The sequence below is a fragment of the Phragmites australis genome, chromosome 13 (genome assembly GCF_958298935.1).
Source record: "Phragmites australis chromosome 13, lpPhrAust1.1, whole genome shotgun sequence".
In the NCBI taxonomy this organism is placed as follows: Eukaryota; Viridiplantae; Streptophyta; class Magnoliopsida; order Poales; family Poaceae; genus Phragmites; species Phragmites australis.
Window position 1 is genome coordinate 9,675,827 of NC_084933.1, and position 19,730 is coordinate 9,695,556.

The 19,730-nt window shown below is 39.1% G+C and overlaps 1 protein-coding gene and 1 pseudogene across 1 annotated transcript; both read left to right on the forward strand.

Moving 5' to 3' along the window:
- Positions 1-13,257: 13,257 nt before the first annotated feature.
- Positions 13,258-17,294, forward strand: LOC133889402 (uncharacterized; annotated as a pseudogene).
- A 170-nt stretch (positions 17,295-17,464) lies between these two features.
- On the forward strand, positions 17,465-18,613 carry LOC133889084 (uncharacterized). Its single transcript, XM_062329541.1, has one exon. The coding sequence runs from the start codon at positions 18,041-18,043 to the stop codon at positions 18,575-18,577; it is 537 nt and encodes a 178-aa protein (XP_062185525.1). The 5' UTR covers positions 17,465-18,040; the 3' UTR covers positions 18,578-18,613.
- The last annotated feature ends 1,117 nt before the right edge of the window (positions 18,614-19,730 follow it).

The following is a 19,730-nucleotide window of genomic DNA, read 5'->3' on the forward strand; positions in this document are numbered from 1 at the left end:
TATGGTTCTATGGGTTGGTGTTCCTAGTTTGAATTATCAGTTCTAACTGATATTGGCATGTTTCTGTTCAAATTTGTTCATTTTTTATATTGATATTCCCAAGTTGTTACCCGATTCAAGCTTTTCTGTTTTCAATTCCGTTTTCGAGAGAAAATATAAAAATAGAAATAGGTTGAGGATTTTTTCGGTTGTTTTCGTCCATTTTCATCCTTAGTCCTAGCCCACGTGCAAATTGCCAAAGCTAGTCAAAAGTTGTATTTAGATTTTTAGAAAGCTTCAGCTTCAAGATCTATGTAGAATTTAAAATTTATAGGATAAAATAAAATAATTTAAATATTTGTTTTCAATCTAAAATAAAAATAAAATACCTAAACCAAGGAGGATAGGAAACAACTTGTCACCTGACCACCAAGAATGTTGTCGCCTCCTATGTACGACCAGGGACTCAAATTCACATGACAATTCGATTCATTCATGGTCAATACTATGGCATGAAACCCCATAAGAGCATATGTAAGGGATTTCCTTTGCGGACGAGAATTTTTTTATAATTTATTTTTAGCGTTCTAACAGTTTCCCTTCATGATTCCCGTCACGAAAAGATTTTTAAAGTTATTCCCTGTAGGACGGAATTTTCTCTATTTTCTCTTTATGAATCTCTTTAAAGCGAAACTGCTGGAGATGAGATAAAATAAAAAGAAGAATAGAAAGGAGAATTAAGAAAAAAACAAAATAAAGAGAATATAGTTGAGATACTTCAATGCCCTGGGACAAGCACCTTGCATCGATAGTTATCGTTCCAACGTCCTATGTGTGAAGGACTGAAGGTGCTAGGTGTCAACTAGCAATACCCTGGAGAAGGGTGGAGACATGTTAGTCTAAAGATGTCTAAATGAGTCGTATTTATTGGGCTGATCCGAGGTACGACACTGTAGACACGGCTCAGGCACGACACGGTCCGGGTTGAGATGGGCCAGGCCAGCACGGCACGAGACCACGGGTCGTGCCTGTGTAGAGCGTGTGGCACGGAGTGTCGGCACGGCACGGCCCAGCTGGCCCGGCTAAGTCGGGTCGGCACGAGCCTGGCACGGCCCGGCACGATCCGGCACGGCACGCATGGGCCGGTTATTTTCTATTTTCTATATATATATATAATTTTGTAGTTATTTTCTTTATCTATTTTCTATATTTTTTATCTATTTTCTATATATCTTTTAATTTTGTAGCTATTTTTTATTTTTTTGGCTGGCTGTGTCGACGGGCCGGCCCGGCACAGCACGGTGACTGACAGGCTATGCCATGAGTAAGGGGAGGCACGCGGGCCGGTACGGCACAGCCCGTTATAGTAGTTAGACCGTTCGGGCCGTGCCGAACCGAGCCCATGTTGGACCAGCCCAAAGGCCCAATTGACCATTTTTGGGTTAGTCTTACCGAGATGGGAGACGATGCTTCTGTTACGTAACAACATTGCTAGTTGTTAGGATATCACTCTCCGTCTCTCCCAAAGAACACAGCATACCCATGTTTATTTTGTGTGTTCTTTATCTTTTATCTAGCTTGCAATTAGATGACTAGCTGTGGTTATTTTGTGTGTTCTTTATCTTTTATCTAGCTTGCGATTAGATGAATAGCTAGTAGAAATAATTGTACTGATTAGATTTATTAGTCAAATTAGCATGGTAGTTATGATATGAGCTAAGCTAAGTAAATTAGTCACACAATGATCATTCTCGAGCTCATATTCAACGAATAGCTGAGCGTGTATATACCCTTTCTAAAATCCTACGTAACAATCTAGGAAGCCAACCATGAAGGCCTAGTATGTGATAATTAAAGAGAATTAACAAGTTTAAAGAAGTTGATGATATATTATATATTAATGTCTATATGCTACGAACTATGACTATTTGCTACCGAGATAGTTCTTATTGTATATCTAACTTAGTCTTTGAGATTTACCTGTTCTTTAATTTTGTGCTTTATAACATTATAACCATCAACACCTTAGCCTTCTATGTAATTAATTTCATAAATAGAATTAGTTTATTAGTTTAAAGTAAACTCCTGACTAGTTTACTTACTGATCTCTATGGATACGATAACTTTAAAATACTTTGGGTGAAAATGCTACAATTGACCCATGCGCTTGCGATATTTTTATTGGCGTAACTAGCATCAACAAGATCTTTCTGGCACCGTTGCCTAGGATCAGCGAAAACGAATTATAAAATGTTTTATTTTATTCTTGTTATATTAATTTATTTCAATTATATTACATATATTGTACATATGTTGTTTGTCCATTAATATGGACAAGTAAGGCGGGAGAAAAAGCAAATTTGCCAGAGAGTTTCCTATTTAATCTGGAGTCACTAATGAGGGTAGCTAAAGCTCGACAGAAAGCCGTTATGACCACTTCTGCCATAACCTCATTAGACGATAATATGAAGTCACTAGACACTAAAGAGAAACCACTAGAGGATAACCGCAAGGGGAAAACCCATAACAACCCAACCACTGGAGGATAACGGCAAGGGAAAGAAGCCGGAGCAACCCCTGTCAAACATAATGGGCTCACGACAATAAGCCTATCGACCGATTAATAGCCACAGAGCACCAAACCCCTCAAAGATTAATTTCGCTCAGTACAAGGATGCTAAGGGCAGAGAGAATGATGATATCAAGCCTTCCTTCATCAAGATCGTCGGACATTCATATTACATGGGAAAGAACATGTAAACATTCACCTTGAGCAGTTTCTTCATATCTGCAACACATTCACAGTGAAGGGCATGGACGATGACGTGAAGATGTGCCTCTTTCTATTTGCTCTCGCGAGAAAGGCATTGCAGTGGTTCCATAGCCTGCCAACAGAAACAATATAATAGCCACTTGGAATAGTGTGGTTACAACTTTCCTCACTAAGTTCTTCCTGCCAGGCAAGATGAACCAACTGCAGAACTAGATTAAAAGCTTCACCTAGCACAATGGCAAGACTATTGCTGAAGCTTGGCGTCAAGGGAGCATCTCGATGCATCAGCTAGAGAATCATTCTTAAGTAAAGGAGTCAATGCTATTAAAGCACTCCTGAACACCATTCTAGAGAACCAAGGATGGGTGTGTTAGAATATTCCACTCCAACATTTGCAGGGAAAGCCAAGATCATACTAGAGGTAGATGGCATGGACATTTTGTCCAGAAAGATTGAGTCACTCACTAAAAAGTTGAACTAGTTGGGAGCACTAGTCGCCAAGACGGAGATAATACAAACTGATGAGACTTGCTCCACTTGTAAGGAGTGTGGTGAGTATGTTCATGTTCAAGATTGTTGCCCCGAATTACAATATGAGGAGTTGAGCTTCATCAACAACTTCCACAAGAAAGATGGATACAACTGGAGAGGACATTCAAACCTGAGCTATGACAATAACAGTGATAACAATTCTAGTCCCTCAACTAATGCTACTCCACTACATGTTGGAAAATCAAATCTCTCAAGTTGTTGGGTTGGGTGAAGCAAAATGGTGATAAGCTACAAGGACAACCAATGAAGCTGTTAGAGTCATGCAAGGCAGTGGAGACCACAACAAGCAAGAAGCAAGTGATGAGGATATATAATTATTATTATATATTCTATAAACATCATATATCTATAAGGGGTATATGAAAATCGTACATATCCTGCTCGATCTGAGGCTAGTTGTAGCTGCCACAGAGTCAGAGTATAGATATAAAATATAAGGAAGGTAATCATATCAGATGTGGAAGCTATCTCCTATTTTGTTGGAATCCTAGATATTTGGAAGTCTACCAATTCAGAAAATTACGCCCGAAGGAGTCTGAGTAGGTTGTGCTCGAGTTTCCTCAACTATAACAAGAGGGTAGAGGGGCATGTCCAAGGAAGAGCCAAGCCAAGCCAATCAAAGCCAATTCATGCCAATTGAAGCTTCACAACAACTCGCGCCTTCAAATCTCTAAAGTCGTGAACCCCCAAAGCAGGTCTAGTAGGGTAGAACACCAACACCCATCAAAGATCCACAACAGAATCAACCAACATTTGGCTAGATCTTAGCAGTGTTGGGAACTAGCGTTACTAATAGAGTGATAGACCTTCGAACCTTAGAGTGACCCGAAGGCTAGAGGGAAACACACAAAATGAGGAAGCATTTACTGTATTAATGTGGGGTCTTGTTAGTTACAGTTACTCCATATTTATAGGTTGCACCCTACCATCCCCTGTTATAGTTTACGAGATTACCCATCTGACTGCTATATTCTTAGCATATTCGAGGGTAATACAGTACTGTCCTAAGTATATCCAGATTATTTACAAACCTCGCCCTTCATTGTCTTCGGCCACTGACAATGGTCCCCCCTTCGACCATGCCTCTACCCTTTCCTTCATCTTCAGGATGGACTTGGGTTACCCTTCACTTGGACTTCTGAAGGTCTTTGCTTGGTAGCACCTCGCTTCGGTTGACTACCTCGCAACGTCGAGCGGAGGCCTTCGGCCAACCTCCAAAGGCCCGATGAAGGCTTCGCCCAACCAGGCTATTGGAAGTGCTCCTGCGATGCCAAATGTCTAAAGGGGACCTTCAATCAGCCGAAGGGTTCCTGCAACACGATAAATCCACGACAACCATAAGCTTTGTTAGTTTGTGGTGGACATGGGGGTCTTTGACGCGATGCCTGAAGGGGTCTGTGAGACCATTCCCTAACAGCAAACCCCCACAGGCAAGGTTCCTTCCTGATGGGATAAACCCATGAATTAGATGGTATCACCGAACGACATCCCCTTCGGCCCGTCGAAGGCCTCTTGCTATATGAGTTGCCTTTTGCTAATCATCCCCCTCTGATCACCCGAAGGGTTAGAGATTTTCTATAAGTGACGGTTTTATTTTGGCGAGACGATTCGAATTTCAAGATGTTAGTTACTATTCATTTTGTCTTAACTGCCATTAATATGATAGTTCTATTTCCAGCACGCCTTCTCAATTGCTTTTGAGTTGGCGTTTTTACCGCTATATATAGACTACCCCACGGTTCATTTGCTTTTACTGAACCTCTGCATTCAAGCTTGCACGCTCATCTCTCTACGCTTTGCATGAAGCTGGTCACCACCCTTCGCACTTTGGACCAAAGCCAAGGCAGGTTGATATGATGGCTCCTAGAAGCAAAACTGGTAAGCTGAAGGCCTACTGGATCAGGCGATCAATGGTCGATGAAGGAGTCTTAGTCGGTCTGAAGAAAGAAGGTCCGGAAGTGATATTTCAAAGGTCAGACGCCCCAAGGACCAAGAGACTCCGATGCCGGAAGACAACAAAGCCCACTACGGCTGCGTGAACTTTTCTTATCGAGTAGGGTTGGCTACACCTGTCGTGGCCTACAAAAACAAATGGCTGAATGATTGGAAGTGGTTCTACCACAAGGTAGATAAGAGGGATTATCTTGTGTCAAAATGCCAAGATTACAAAGGTAATCACGCCCCAGATGTGCAGTTGAAGACCTACTAGCGGGCAGCGTTCGAAGCCTTTATGAGGTGTGTGAAGCACCTGAGCACTCACGACCTCGTCAAAGAGTTCCTTCCAATAGGGGTATGGCCACTGAGCGAAGGGTGAACCATTCCATCCTTGGGATAGAAAAGGTCAGAGGGATTTTGTCGCCCCCAGTTTGATTTTAGAGGAAAACTGGGTATGTTTCTTGGCCCAACTCCCATTAACCTTCAATTTTCTGCTATTTTCTTAAGTTTTTTGTACTTTGAAACAATCGTGATGGTCGCCAAGATGCAGGACGAAGTCCGGCTTCTTCTAGGGAAAGTCACCTTAGCCGAGGGACAAGCATGTACTAAACATGCCCTCTGTAGGATCGAGGAGGCTGATTAGAGGGGGTGAATAGGCAGTTCTAAAAACTATCTATCAATTTAACAGATAAAGATGCGAAATTAAAATGATCGGTTATAACATATATAAAACCTCCAAACTCTATATCTCAACAAAGTGACCAATTTTATGTCTATATTCAAGATTTGCAACCTAGGGTGACATGTAAGCAATTATGATTCTAAGAAAATAAATTGCACAAAGTAAATTGCTTGAAAGTAAATATCACAACATAGAAGTAAATAGCACCAGAGATGACACCTAAAGTTTATCCCGTGGTATCAGTGATTTGTCGATCACCCCTAATCTATGTTGAGGTGGGTTCAAACCTTTAACCACTCCTCTATCAAATATGCAATTCTCACTACGAGAAAAAGCTCTCCACGAGCAACTTGATCTTGAGCCGATTAACCCAATGAACCACTCACTACCTCTATTCCACTAGAGTTGCACTTTACCTCTCTGGCAAGGCGTACACAAAGCCTCTCACAATCGCCATCGTGGCTCCTTCACAAGCTTCTTTAAAGGGCTTAATAGCGCAACCAACTCTAATCTGTCTAGGAGGTGACAACCTCCAAGAGTGACAAGTTAAGATGAACTCGACTCTCACCAAGTGCCTAAAGCTCAATCACTAATGCAAATGTACTTGATTCTTGCCTCACAACCCTCTCTATGTGCAACACATGCACAAATGTGTGGGGATGACTTTTCTTATCTTAAGTATGCTCAATGGGGGCAGCAACTCTTACCCAAGCCGCTGGACACAGGGTATTTATAGGTCACAATCAAAAATTTTCTCTACGCATCTGGCAGTTAGACCATAATACAACTGGTGGTTAGACCGCCACCGGACAAACGGCTCTAAAACTAGTGGTTACTGACTTTTCAGGCCTCTAGCAGTCAGACCGGCTCTCTTGGCGGTCAGATCGCGAGCCATAAACAGAGGTCCAAAACACTTTGTTCTCTGGCGGTCAAACTGGTAACATCTGGCGATCAGACCGTCACCCGTTCCAGAGAGATGAAAGTTCTCTACAAGTTCCAGGAGTCTGACCACTCACCTTGGCGGTCAGACCGTTACCTTGGCGGTCACACCGGAGTTTTTGGCGGTCAGATTACCATTCCCTGACCAGAACAACTGACACTCAGAGAAATGGTGATAACTTTCTAACCCGATGTCCGATTTAGATGATCTTAGATTCTACGAAAAGCTTATTCAAAGGGCTACACGTCCTAACTGATTTTTTTTTATCTCAAACACATTGGATCAAACCTAAAATATAGTCTAAAGATCCACCATAATGAAAACTACATGAACCTTAAACTTTTGCAAAATAAATTTGCAACCTAAAGGTTCCATGAGACTAAAGGTTAATGCATTCACTATGTCAACTTGCAAACCACATTTGTAAACTATAGCATCCTACCAAAGAGAGTATGCACATGCAAGATTGAGTTATCAACACATGGTAAAACTCAAGCAATCATCAAGACCTCTCTCAATAGTACAACATTTATCCTATCAATCTGGTCATTTCTCTTCTCTAATCATCATTGACTGGCAAAAAAAAAATACCCTACATTTTATACTTTTGCCTTGAGCTAGCCATCCCGCCAAACTTGATGAACACAACATCCGAGTCCTGATGCTTCTTCTAGGCTTGTCATCAACCCTTCACTTGAGCTTGATTATGATGTTCATTCTCGCTTCCCATCTCGATCCTCTCTTGATCAAGCTCTATGAAGTTCACTTGATTACTTTCATAAACCAAGTATGGAAGATTTGTCTTTTCACATCATCTTCATCCGGTTTACCACTAAGGTATGAACCACAAGCATCAAGCACACAAGTTGTTCACTAAGTTTGTCTTGATCTTGCTCTTCCAACTCGGCACATTGAATATCTCAATTCAATATTTGCCTTCATATGAAACCTAACCTCAACTTACTCCCAAGCAAATAGCACATTGTCAACTTACCCCACAAAAGTCAATTGGTAATTTTATACCTTCAGTTACGTGATCTCTACAAGTAACTTTGATCTCCATGCTTATTGTCAATATTTGTAAGACCATTCTCAAACTCTGAGATCTCTTCATCTCAAGCTTCTTCTTCTTCACATGAGCATCACTTAGAGCTCAATGACCTCGATGCATATCTTTTGATCTCATGGCATTACTCAATGAATCCATACTTTATCACTTATACATCTCCTATGAAATATCGTACAAATAATTCTCAACATAATTATCAGTCCATAGGTATTATCACAACATACCTAAGCATTATCTAAAGCTCATTCATCTTGATGCATTTCTCTTAATCACATGACAATCCTCAATAGGTCCATGCTCAATCCTCTATGAATCACCTATGGAAATAACCAACTAATAATTCTCAATACAATTTTTAGTTCATAAGTATTGTCATTAATTACCAAAACCATATTTAGGGGCTAGATGCACCTTCAATCTCCCCTATTTTGGTAATTGATGACAATCTCACTAGATAGTTATATTTGAAAGATCTTAGTATACATTTAATCCGAAGATATAATGTATATTAAGATCATATTTTGGTAGCATCAAATAACACTAAGTTATTTGAGATTACCAAAACCCACTTTAGTAGCATCCAACACTACAAAGCTTTTGATGTTAGTAGAACTAAACATATTTATATAGCAAACTCCCCATAATCTATGCATGTGTGAATGAATATGAAATATCATTGCATATATTGCCTATCTCAAATTTTGATGGAGTTTTCTTTATATATAACAACCATAAAGGCATGCTTATGCATATCACAAATAAATATACATGCAACTTAACCATGCAACACATTCATGCTTTTCTTCCTTAAAGATATAACTTCCAAAACTCCCCATTAGCAAAGCCCCACTTGCAAATATAATATCTACAAATTCTCCCCTGATTAGTATCAATACCATAATGTAAGAATTTTGGAGAACTTGCCAAATAGAGAGAACTTGCTCAAAAAGAAATTCTCCCAAAGCTCATTAGCTATATCCCACAAAGGAATCATCAAAAGCTAATGCACCACCACTTATAGTACGAGCTTCCCGAAAAAGTGTGCATTTCTCATAGATTGAGTGAAATCAAATGCACTTATCCGATTACGAATAATTTAAGGAGATCACACTATACAATGGATCAGGTATAAAGAGATGCTAATTGAAACAAATTCAATTGAAAGTAAGTCAATCATGAGTCCGTAGTCAATATCCAAAACACAAGTACAATGGATTATGTTCAAATTGAATATAGCAAAATTGTTGATATTATAACAAGTATTTTGTTTATCACAAAGTGCCAACATCTTATAAGCTTATATGTTCAATAAGGCCATTAAAATTGGACTAAGATGAAAGAATCTCAAGCATTTGATAACCAAAACCTATAAACCTCAAATAAAAGAATAGATTTTGCAATCTTCATTAATATTGCATATAACAGTAACTAAAGCATTCGATACGAATTCTTTAGCATATTCGGGATTGAATGAATCATAAACATGATATAGGCTTCCCATAAAAATATGCTTTGCAGTAAAGAAGTTTTTAGGCACTTGCAATAATTTTTTTTCGCAAGTTACTTTTATGCTATGGTGCAACCTACACAAGGTTGAATCTTCAATGTTCAATGCATGAATTAAGAATAAGTTACCTAAAAGAATTAGATTGATGTAGTAGATTTTTGCATTACTTAGCTTCACTTTGACACAATCCTTCTTTATGATTCCAATTGAAGTTGAAGTTGAAAGAGAAGATCTTTACGAATACCAATTGAAAGAAGAATATCTTTTTATGATTTTCAATTGAAATGATCTTTTTTTTTAAAAAGACCTTGTCAATGAATAAGTCAAGCATCCATTTATCTCCATTAATACCTAAAATTCATTCAAGTACAATTTAGTCTCCAAACTCATTATGTCCGTAAAGGTTAGCAAAAACCTCAACACAGTAAACTCTATTATAAACGGTGCATATAAATATGAACTAGATACCAATTGAAGTCAATATGCAACTTTTAGCCATTAAGAGCTTTTAAGATAGGTTTACTCTATATGTTGGATAAAAAAAGCAACATGTTATAGATATTAAATTTAAACAAGTATGCTCATCAGTTCTAAGATCTAATAAAGATATAATTTGGATAAAATGACATATAAATTATGAAAACTTGTCCAAAATACATCTAAGGCACAACATCAACAAATGATCATTCAAAAAGTTCAATAAATGAACTAAGAAATAGGGTTGAGGATATAATAACAATGAAAGAATTACATTCATGCTCAAAAGCTTATCTCACCCTAGTATATTGAAAAATGATACATGCGATGAGATAGCAAAACCTTAGCTTATATAAATAAGTTTCACAAAAGAAACCAATAATTAGAAGTACAAGGTTGAAAGGAAGATGATGAACAAATATTACCACTTTTATAATTATTAATTGTAAGTAAATACAATGGTATATCGAGATATCTCAAAACGGTAATTGCAAGATAACATAGATCAACTTTTTTTCAACAAAGCATGCAATGAAAGTTTAGAATTAAGCACCATACTTCAAGTCACATTCTTCACAAGATCAACTAGCATAAATACATTTTCATAAGGCTATTAGACCATCTCCAACCATATTCCCTTCATTCCGTTTTCTTCCTGATTCCCTTCCCCGTTCCCATTTCCTTTATTTTCTCTCATCTCCAACAACTTCCCTTCGAGGTGAATCGCGAAGGGAAAGGAGCGAGAATCCTGTCTTGAAGGGAATGACTCTGAGAATCCCTTCGTGACGGGAACCGTGAAGGGAAACCGTTGAATCACTAAAGGGAACAAAAATCCCTTCATGACGGGATTTTCACCCGCGACGGGAATCCCTTGAGCATAGTCATAGTTGATTTGATCCGAATAAGAAAATAATTCCAATTAAAATCTTGAGATTGAAAGGGAAGTACAAACAATAATGAAGATCTTAAGTTTCAATTAAAAACAAATGTGGATCAATTAATGGATATTTTGAGACATTAAGTCTTAAATGAGCTTGACATACCACATAGATACTAGATAAGCAATAATACCAATTCTAAATGGTATTCCTCAACTATTCACAATTCATGAGTAAGTAATATGCACAAAGTGTAATACTCCCCTATGATATGATAATCTATTAATTTCTTGAAAGAGCCAAATAGATTTTAATAAATAATATCAAATAAGCTCCGGCGGTCAAATTGGGGAAAGGCGCAGCCAGACTGCTGGAAGACTCAGAAACCTTCTATATAATTCTGGCGATCGGATCGGTACCATGGCGGTCAGACCACTAAAAGCAGAAATTCTAGAAATCTTTAGAGAGAACTTGAAAAATATTTGGATTTTAAAACAATTCTAATGGGAATAATTAGAAAGTCCATTAGCAACTCAAATGAAACATAAACATAGATAGAGTGCCTCAATTCAAAATTTTGCATCAACTTACCATGATCATGAGAATGAATAGCATATAGAAATATGAGCATCTAAATCATGATGTGATGCTAGATAAGCAAAAAGTATACTCTTATTCATGCATAGATACAAAACTTACACATGCAAAGGGCTAAAAACTTTCAATGGTTTCTTGGACCATTAAATATTGTAATTTTTCAATCAAAAGTTCCGTTATGTGAAAAGTTCAAAAATTAATGAGGACATGTCCAGTAAGGATCCAATATCCAAATCTGATACAAGTGCTAATGACATTGTGGGACCAATCACTAGAAGCAGGTCTAAGAAACTAGAGAAGGAAATGCAAGCCCAGGTGAATGCTAACCTTTATTCATCTAATTCTGATATCTCAGGAAATATGCTACTTTCGTATTCTTCTTTTATGATTCTCAGAAATGACGGTTTACCCAAAGACATTTAGCATATGAAGGCACTGTATCAGAAATAAAGAGCTACAAGCAATTAAATCATTGAACAGCTCTTAATAAAGCAGAGAAGACACTAGAGGCAATCATTGCATGCAGAATTGAGTGGCTGTTACCTGCTGTTAAAAAGAAATAAATAGCCATAAAGCTCATAATAGACTTTATGCCCACCATCTGCATGCATGCATGTGTGCACACACGGATTTCAGTTTCTTGTAAGCATTATATATAGCTATGTAGAGGAAGGCAGGGGGACTTTTTTGCCATTCTGTAATCAAAACATATATTTGTGATAATATGAATTCTAGTGAGTCTTGAGGGGCTTACAACCTTTGTTCTTTCGATTCCTGAGGGGATTGCAGAACGCTGAACTGCGGTTCATCCCGTTCGTGCCTTCACGTCTAAACGGCGTGATTGCGTGGGCTGGTTCGTCGGTACGTGGAAGGGCGATTGTCTCGGTAGTTCGTCACGTGTGCAAAATCTCGTGGTGCACTGCCTCTTCGTCAGGTCACGTGGTGACAGTTATCTCAATTACTTACTTCCACTATGAAGATCGGGCCACAAAAAGTGTTCACGTGTATTTCTGTAAGCGCGATCATATCATCTTGGTATCAGAGCCTCCGTTACCACGGTTGGATTGTTCTACCCTGTTAGTTTAGATTAATTTATTTTCTGTCCTATAGTCCAAGAATGTTCTAAAAAAAAATATTACCTAGCCTCTTTTTGCATCTGGTTTTAGTTTGTATTTTTGAGTTTTAATCCATTGGGTCATTGTCTAGTTGCTGATTGAATATTTCTGCCTTTGCTGCTACAATACTATATTCAATTTCCCACATACTAGTTTTACTTCTTGAACTACAATTTGTTTCATGTGTATCAATCAGCCCACAAAAAATAGCCTGAACTTTCACATATATCTTTTCGTGCATGTTCCTAGACCAGCCTATTCTGGTGATATGAGTTTGTTCCGTTGAGAGTGTATATGCAGAACAAAAAAAAGAAAGAAAGAAATATATTCAGAAAAAAAGAGACACCTGAAAAGATTGAAAAAAAAAAATAGAGTCGTTGAAAAGAAAGAGAGAGAACATAGTTTGGGCTAGCATTCAGTTGGTGCTGATCTTTCAAGTACTTGTGCTTTCACTCTGTTGGTTGCATTCCTATCCATATATCTTTGATCAGCAACATAGGCTTGCGATTCACTTGGATTATTATTCGATTGTGCATCACTAATTTGCAGATTGCAGCCCTGTCAAATTTGTTTTTCCACCCAACCCCACCCAAAGCAACCCGAGAATTGTGCACCGTTGTCTCTGGTACAATCATTCTTCCACTGATGATTACCGCCACGGTTCTCAACCTTTAGGGTGACAAAGAACATTGGTAAGTAAGGGGTGAGGGAGTGATTCCACATACAAACACATATTTTTTTCCTACTACTAACATGGCAGGCAATGACGATACACATGCTTCCACTTCAAATGTGGGTGCTGGTGTTTCTCTTGAGGAGTTCCAGCAGATGCGAGCACAAATGGCACACCTTCTACAGCTGATGCAAGGTCTGCAGGTTACACCACCTCAGGTGCCACCTGCGGCTCATCTAGTGGATGGCGATGATGACCGTACAACTTTGGAGAATGAGGCTGCACGTATTCAAGCAGAGGCTGCAGCTCGTGCACCTGCATCTGCCCCTTATCCTGGATAGGCCACTGGTCGGGGCCGATTGGATGGCCTCAACAATATTCCAGCGGTTCTTGGTCGACCATAATTTGTTGGTCGTGCCCGCAGAGTTCCTATTGCACATGCTGGTTATGAAGATCCAGACTTCATAGACTATGATGACCATCAACATGGTGAACATATTGGTCGTCATCACGATTACGAGGATCGCCCTTTTGCTGGTCAAGATGGTCGTCGTGCCAGACTGCGTGGTGCTCCTGAACGACGTCGTGATGATGATGGTTTGGGAAAGGTTAAAGTGTCCATCCCTTCATTCACAGGAAAAGAGGATGCTGATGCTTATTTTGAGTGGGAAACCAAAGTGGATCAAATATTTGATTTATATGAATATTCTGTAGAAAAGAAAGCAAAGCTTGCTGCAATTGAGTTTAAAGGCTATGTTGTCACTTGGTGGAACCAAGTCCGTGCTGAATTCCACCGTGTAGGACATGATTATATCACTTGGAAAGAAATGAAGCGAGAGATGAGGAGACGTTTTGTTCCTGCATATTACACTCGTGAATTGCATTTGCGTCTGAAGCGTTTAGTCCAAGGAGATCGCACTGTTGATGAGTATTTTTAAGAAATGGAAATGTGCCTACTTCGTACAATGATCAATGAAGATGAAGAGTCCAAGATGGCTCGTTTCTTAGTTGGGCTGAACAAACAGATTGCAAACAAGGTGGACATGACAAGTTACACTGATATGACTGAGTTAGTTCATTTTGCTAAGTGGGCAGAACGACAGATTATTTCCGAATCTTCTCAACGTCGAGCTACTGTTGCAGTTGGTAATACTTCAGCTCCCTGGCGTCGTCCACAGCAGCAAGGTATTGGATCATGATCATATGCATTTCGTGCACCTGTTACACCTTCACGTCAAGCATCGTCAACAGCAAAGCCATTTGAGGCAAAGAACAAAGAAGCACCTTTCAATCGTTCTACTTCTTCTCATTCCGATAGCAAGAAGAAGACAAGTAACATTGAGTGTTTTAAGTGTGGTGGACATGGCCATAAACAAGCTGAATGTCCTAATCGTCATACTATTATCGTTCTTGCTGATGGTTCATATGATTCACAAAGTGATACAGACGACGCACAAGATGACATACTTTCAGAAGATGAGAATATGGAGACTTATGAGTATGAGGCTGAGGACGGTGACTGTGAGTTGAACCTGAATTGTTTGGCACGCCCATCATTTCAGTTTGTTGGTGAGCTGAGTGGTCCATCAATTACCACTCCAGATATTGCCCAAGATATTACTCATGCTGATTTTGATGCTCTTCTTGCTGATTTGAGTGATCTGGAAGCTGATATTTTTGCTCTTGTATTGCTGAGCACTCATTCAATAGTAGACAAGGTTATTTGTGTCCCTGAAGTAGGCGAGGAGTTGCCACTATTGTCTTTTTCATCTACTCCATCTCTCCAATCTACTTCTTCAAGTTTGTTCCATGACATGGATATATCAAATCATTCTTTGGTGGTTCGTCGTGTTCTTTCTACACAGTTGGTCGCAGCTGAGAAAGGACAAAGGCATAACTTGTTCCAATCACGATGCAAAGTGAAAGGGCAGGTATGTCGATTTATCATTGATGGTGGCAGTTGCAATAATATTGTAAGTGCACTACTTGTTGAGAAGCTTGGTTTGCAGACACGCCGTCATCCACATCCGTATCATATGCAATGGCTCAATAATTCAGGAACTGTCAAAGTGTCCTCCATGGTGAGGTTATCATTCTCCATTGGTGATTATCATGATGAGGTGGATTGTGATGTTGTTCCTATGCAAGCATGCCACATACTGTTGGGGCGTCCCTGGCAATTTGATGTGGACTCTATACATTTTGGTCGCTCTAATAAGCATACATTTGTGCATAAAGAGAAAAAAGTTGTTCTGGTTCCATTATCGCCGGAGGAAATCCATGCTTCTGATGTTGCTCAGAAAAAGAGAGAGGAGAGTGAGAAAAGACAATTAAGTGAGAACCACAGTGGTAAGAGAGCGGATCCTAAGCCATCCTACTCCAAAAAGCCTACTGACAACACCACACGAGTTCAACAAAAAAATGAGTGTTTGTTAGTGAGGAAGAGTGATTTGAGAGATGTGAGAAATGCCACAACACCATTCTTTGTACTCTTCTACAAGGAACATGCTGAAACTAATGACTTAACATCTATATTGCCTAGTGCTGTTCTTGATTTATTACAGGATTATGAAGATGTATTCCCTGATGAGGTGCCACCTGGTCTTCCTCCTATTCGCGGCATCGAGCATCAAATTGATTTGGTTCCTGGTGCAATTCTTCCGAATCGACCACCATATCGTACAAATCCTAAAGAAACAAAGGAAATTGAAAAGCGGGTAAAAGAACTTCTGGATAAAGGGTACGTGCGAGAGTCACTTTCTCCATGTGCTGTTCCTGTGCTTTTGGTACCTAAGAAAGATGGATCTTGGAGAATTTGTATTGATTGCCGTGCCATTAATGCTATTACTGTGAGATATCGTCATCCCATTCCTAGGCTTGATGATATGCTAGACGAGTTGTGTGGATCTGTCATTTTCTCCAAAATTGACTTACGTAGTGGTTATCATCAAATCCGTATGAAACCTGGTGATGAATGGAAAACCGCTTTCAAGACAAAGTTTGGGTTGTATGAGTGGTTAGTCATGCCATTTGGTTTGACTAATGCACCTTCTACATTTATGCGTTTAATGAACCATGTCTTGAGATCTTTTATTGGCAAGTTTGTGGTTGTATATTTTGATGATATCCTGATTTACAGTAAATCTTTGGACTCACATATTGATCATATTTGTCAAGTATTAGCAGTTTTGCGAGCTGAAGAGTTGTATGGTAATATTGCAAAGTGCTCCTTTTGCACAGATCGTGTTGTTTTCCTTGGTTTTTTTGTCACATCACAGGGAATACAAGTGGATGAAGGGAAAATCAAGGCAATAAAAGATTGGCCTACACCTGCAAATGTGAGCCAAGTTCGAAGTTTTCATGGCATTGCTGGTTTTTACCGCCGATTTGTGAGAGATTTCAGTACAATCGCTACATTTGAACAATTTGACAAAGAAAGATATTCCATTCAAGTGGGGAGCAGAACAAGAAGCTTTCCAAGAGTTAAAAAGACGACTTTGTGAAGCACCACTACTACAACTACCAGATTTTGGTAAGACTTTTGAAATTGAGTGTGATGCTAGTGGAATTGGTATTGGAGGTGTGTTACTCCAAGAGGGAAGACCTGTTGCATATTTTTCTGAAAAGCTAAGTGGTCCACATCTGAATTACTCTGTTTATGATAAAGAACTCTATGCCTTAGTTCGTGTCTTGGAAAATTGGCAACATTACCTATGGCCTAAAGAGTTTGTTATCCATTCGGATCATGAGGCATTGAAATATCTTAAAAGTCAAGGAAAGTTAAATCGTCGTCATGCTAAATGGATCGAATTCATTGAAACATTTCCCTATGTTGTAAAACATAAGAAAGGTAAGGATAATATTGTTGCTGATGCTTTATCAAGAAGATGTGCTTTGATTACTCAACTCGAAAATAAAGTGCTTGGTCTTGAATCTGTTAAAACACTTTATTCTGATTATTCTGATTTTAAAGATGTGTTTTCTAAGTGTGTTGAAGGGAGAGGTTCAGAAAAGTTTTATATACATGATGGATTTTTGTTCCGCGCTAAAAAGTTATGTATTCCAGCTTGTTCTGTGCGTAGTGTTCTTTTACAGGAGGCACACGCCGGTGGTTTAGCTGGCCATTTTGGAGTTAAGAAGACCCTAGAGATACTCTCAGACCATTTCTTTTGGCCTCACATGAGGCGTGATGTCCAGCGCCATATCGAGAGATGCACAGCATGCTTGAAAGCTAAGTCTCGCCTTAATCCTCATGGTTTATACATTCCGTTACCTATTCCTAGCGTATCGTGGGAAGACATTTCTATGGATTTTGTTCTTGGATTACCTCGGACTCAGAGGGGGAGGGATTCTATCTTTGTTGTAGTTGATCGGTTTTCAAAGATGGCCCATTTTATTCCATGTCATAAGACTGATGATGCTTCACATGTAGCTGATTTATTTTTCAGGGAGGTCGTCCGTTTACATGGAGTACCGAAGACAATTGTTTCTGATCGTGATACAAAATTTTTGAGCTATTTCTGGAAGACATTGTGGTGTAAACTGGGAACCAAGTTACTATTTTTGACTACATGCCACCCACAAACAGATGGTCAAACTGAGGTTGTCAATCGTACTTTATCAACACTGCTACGTGCTATCTTGAAGAAGAATTTAAAGTTGTGGGAGGAGTGCCTTCCTCATGTTGAGTTTGCTTATAACAAGGCGGTACACTCCACCACTAATTTCTGTCCTTTTTAAATTGTTTATGGTTTTAAACCCCATACTCCAATAGATCTTTTGCCCCTACCATTGCAGGAGAGGGTGAATTTGGATGCTGCCAAGCGCTCAGAAATAATCAAGAGCTTACATGTCGAGACGAGGATGAATATTGAGAAGAAGTCACTTCAGTATGCAAAACAGGCCAACAAGGGCAGGAAAAAGGTTACATTTCAACCAGGTGATCTTGTGTGGTTACATCTTCGTAAGGAGCGATTTCCTCAAAAACGCAAGAATAAGTTATCCCCAAGAGGAGATGGGCCTTTCAAAGTACTTGAACGGATAAATGACAATGCTTACAAGATCGAGTTACCATCAGATTACACTGATGTCAGTGCAACGTTCAATGTCAAAGACTTACTTCCATTTTTTGGAGGAGCTGAGTCGAGGACGACTCCTTTTCAAGAGGGGGAGGCTAATGAGGACATGTCCAGTAAGGATCCAATATCCAAATCTGATACAAGTGCTAATGACATTGTGGGACCAATCACTAGAAGCAGGTCTAAGAAACTAGAGAAGGAAATGCAAGCCCAGGTGAATGCTAACCTTTATTCATCTAATTCTGATATCTCAGGAAATATGCTACTTTCATATTCTTCTTTTATGATTCTCAGAAATGACGGTTTACCCAAAGACATTTAGCATATGAAGGCACTGTATCAGAAATAAAGAGCTACAAGCAATTAAATCATTGAACAGCTCTTAATAAAGCAGAGAAGACACTAGAGGCAATCATTGCATGCAGAATTGAGTGGCTGTTACCTGCTGTTAAAAAGAAATAAATAGCCATAAAGCTCATAATAGACTTTATGCCCACCATCTGCATGCATGCATGTGTGCACGCACAGATTTCAGTTTCTTGTAAGCATTATATATAGCTATGTAGAGGAAGGCAGGGGGACTTTTTTGCCATTTTGTAATCAGAACATATATTTGTGATAATATGAATTCTAGTGAGTCTTGAGGGGCTTACAACCTTTGTTCTTTCGATTCCTGAGGGGATTGCAGAACGCCGAACTGCGGTTCATCCCGTTCGTGCCTTCATGTCTAAACGGCGTGATTGTGTGGGCTGGTTCGTCGGTACGTGGAAGGGCGATTGTCTCGGTAGTTCGTCGTGTGTGCAAAATCTCGTGGTGCACTGCCTCTTCGTCAGGTCACGTGGTGACAGTTATCTCAATTATTTACTTCCACCGTGATGATCGGGCCACAAAAAGTGTTCGCGTGTATTTCTGTAAGCGCGATCATATCAAAAATCATATTGAACTATGTATCTATCACAAAGATGAAAATATGAATTTTAAGAACACTTATCTCTTTAAAGATATTGTGATAGAACAACCCATGGAGCGACATTAAATAGATGATAATTGTTTTTCTCCACATGACTTGTCACTTTTGTGAATATAACAAATCTTCAAACAAGTAACCAAATCTCCAATACCTTCCTTCTCGCCTTGATGACCATTTGATTTTCCCCTTGTCATATATATTCTTGACCTGACTTGAGGTTTCTTATTTTATTATTTGTCTGATCTTCTACTAGGTGGAGTCTTTTTCTTGAATTCATTTATGGTTTCTCCACCTAAGCTTTGTCTTTCATATGTTTCTATTTCCTTCAAAAGGTTAGTCTCATGAGTTCTAACGGAAATAGATATATCACTAGAACAATTAATCATATCATCACAATAAATAGACAATTTGATACTCGATGATATGCAAGAGTTGACAACACAATTAGATAAGGAAATTCCATTGCAAATGTTGTTGAAGGTGTCTAATGGAAGATATTGACACT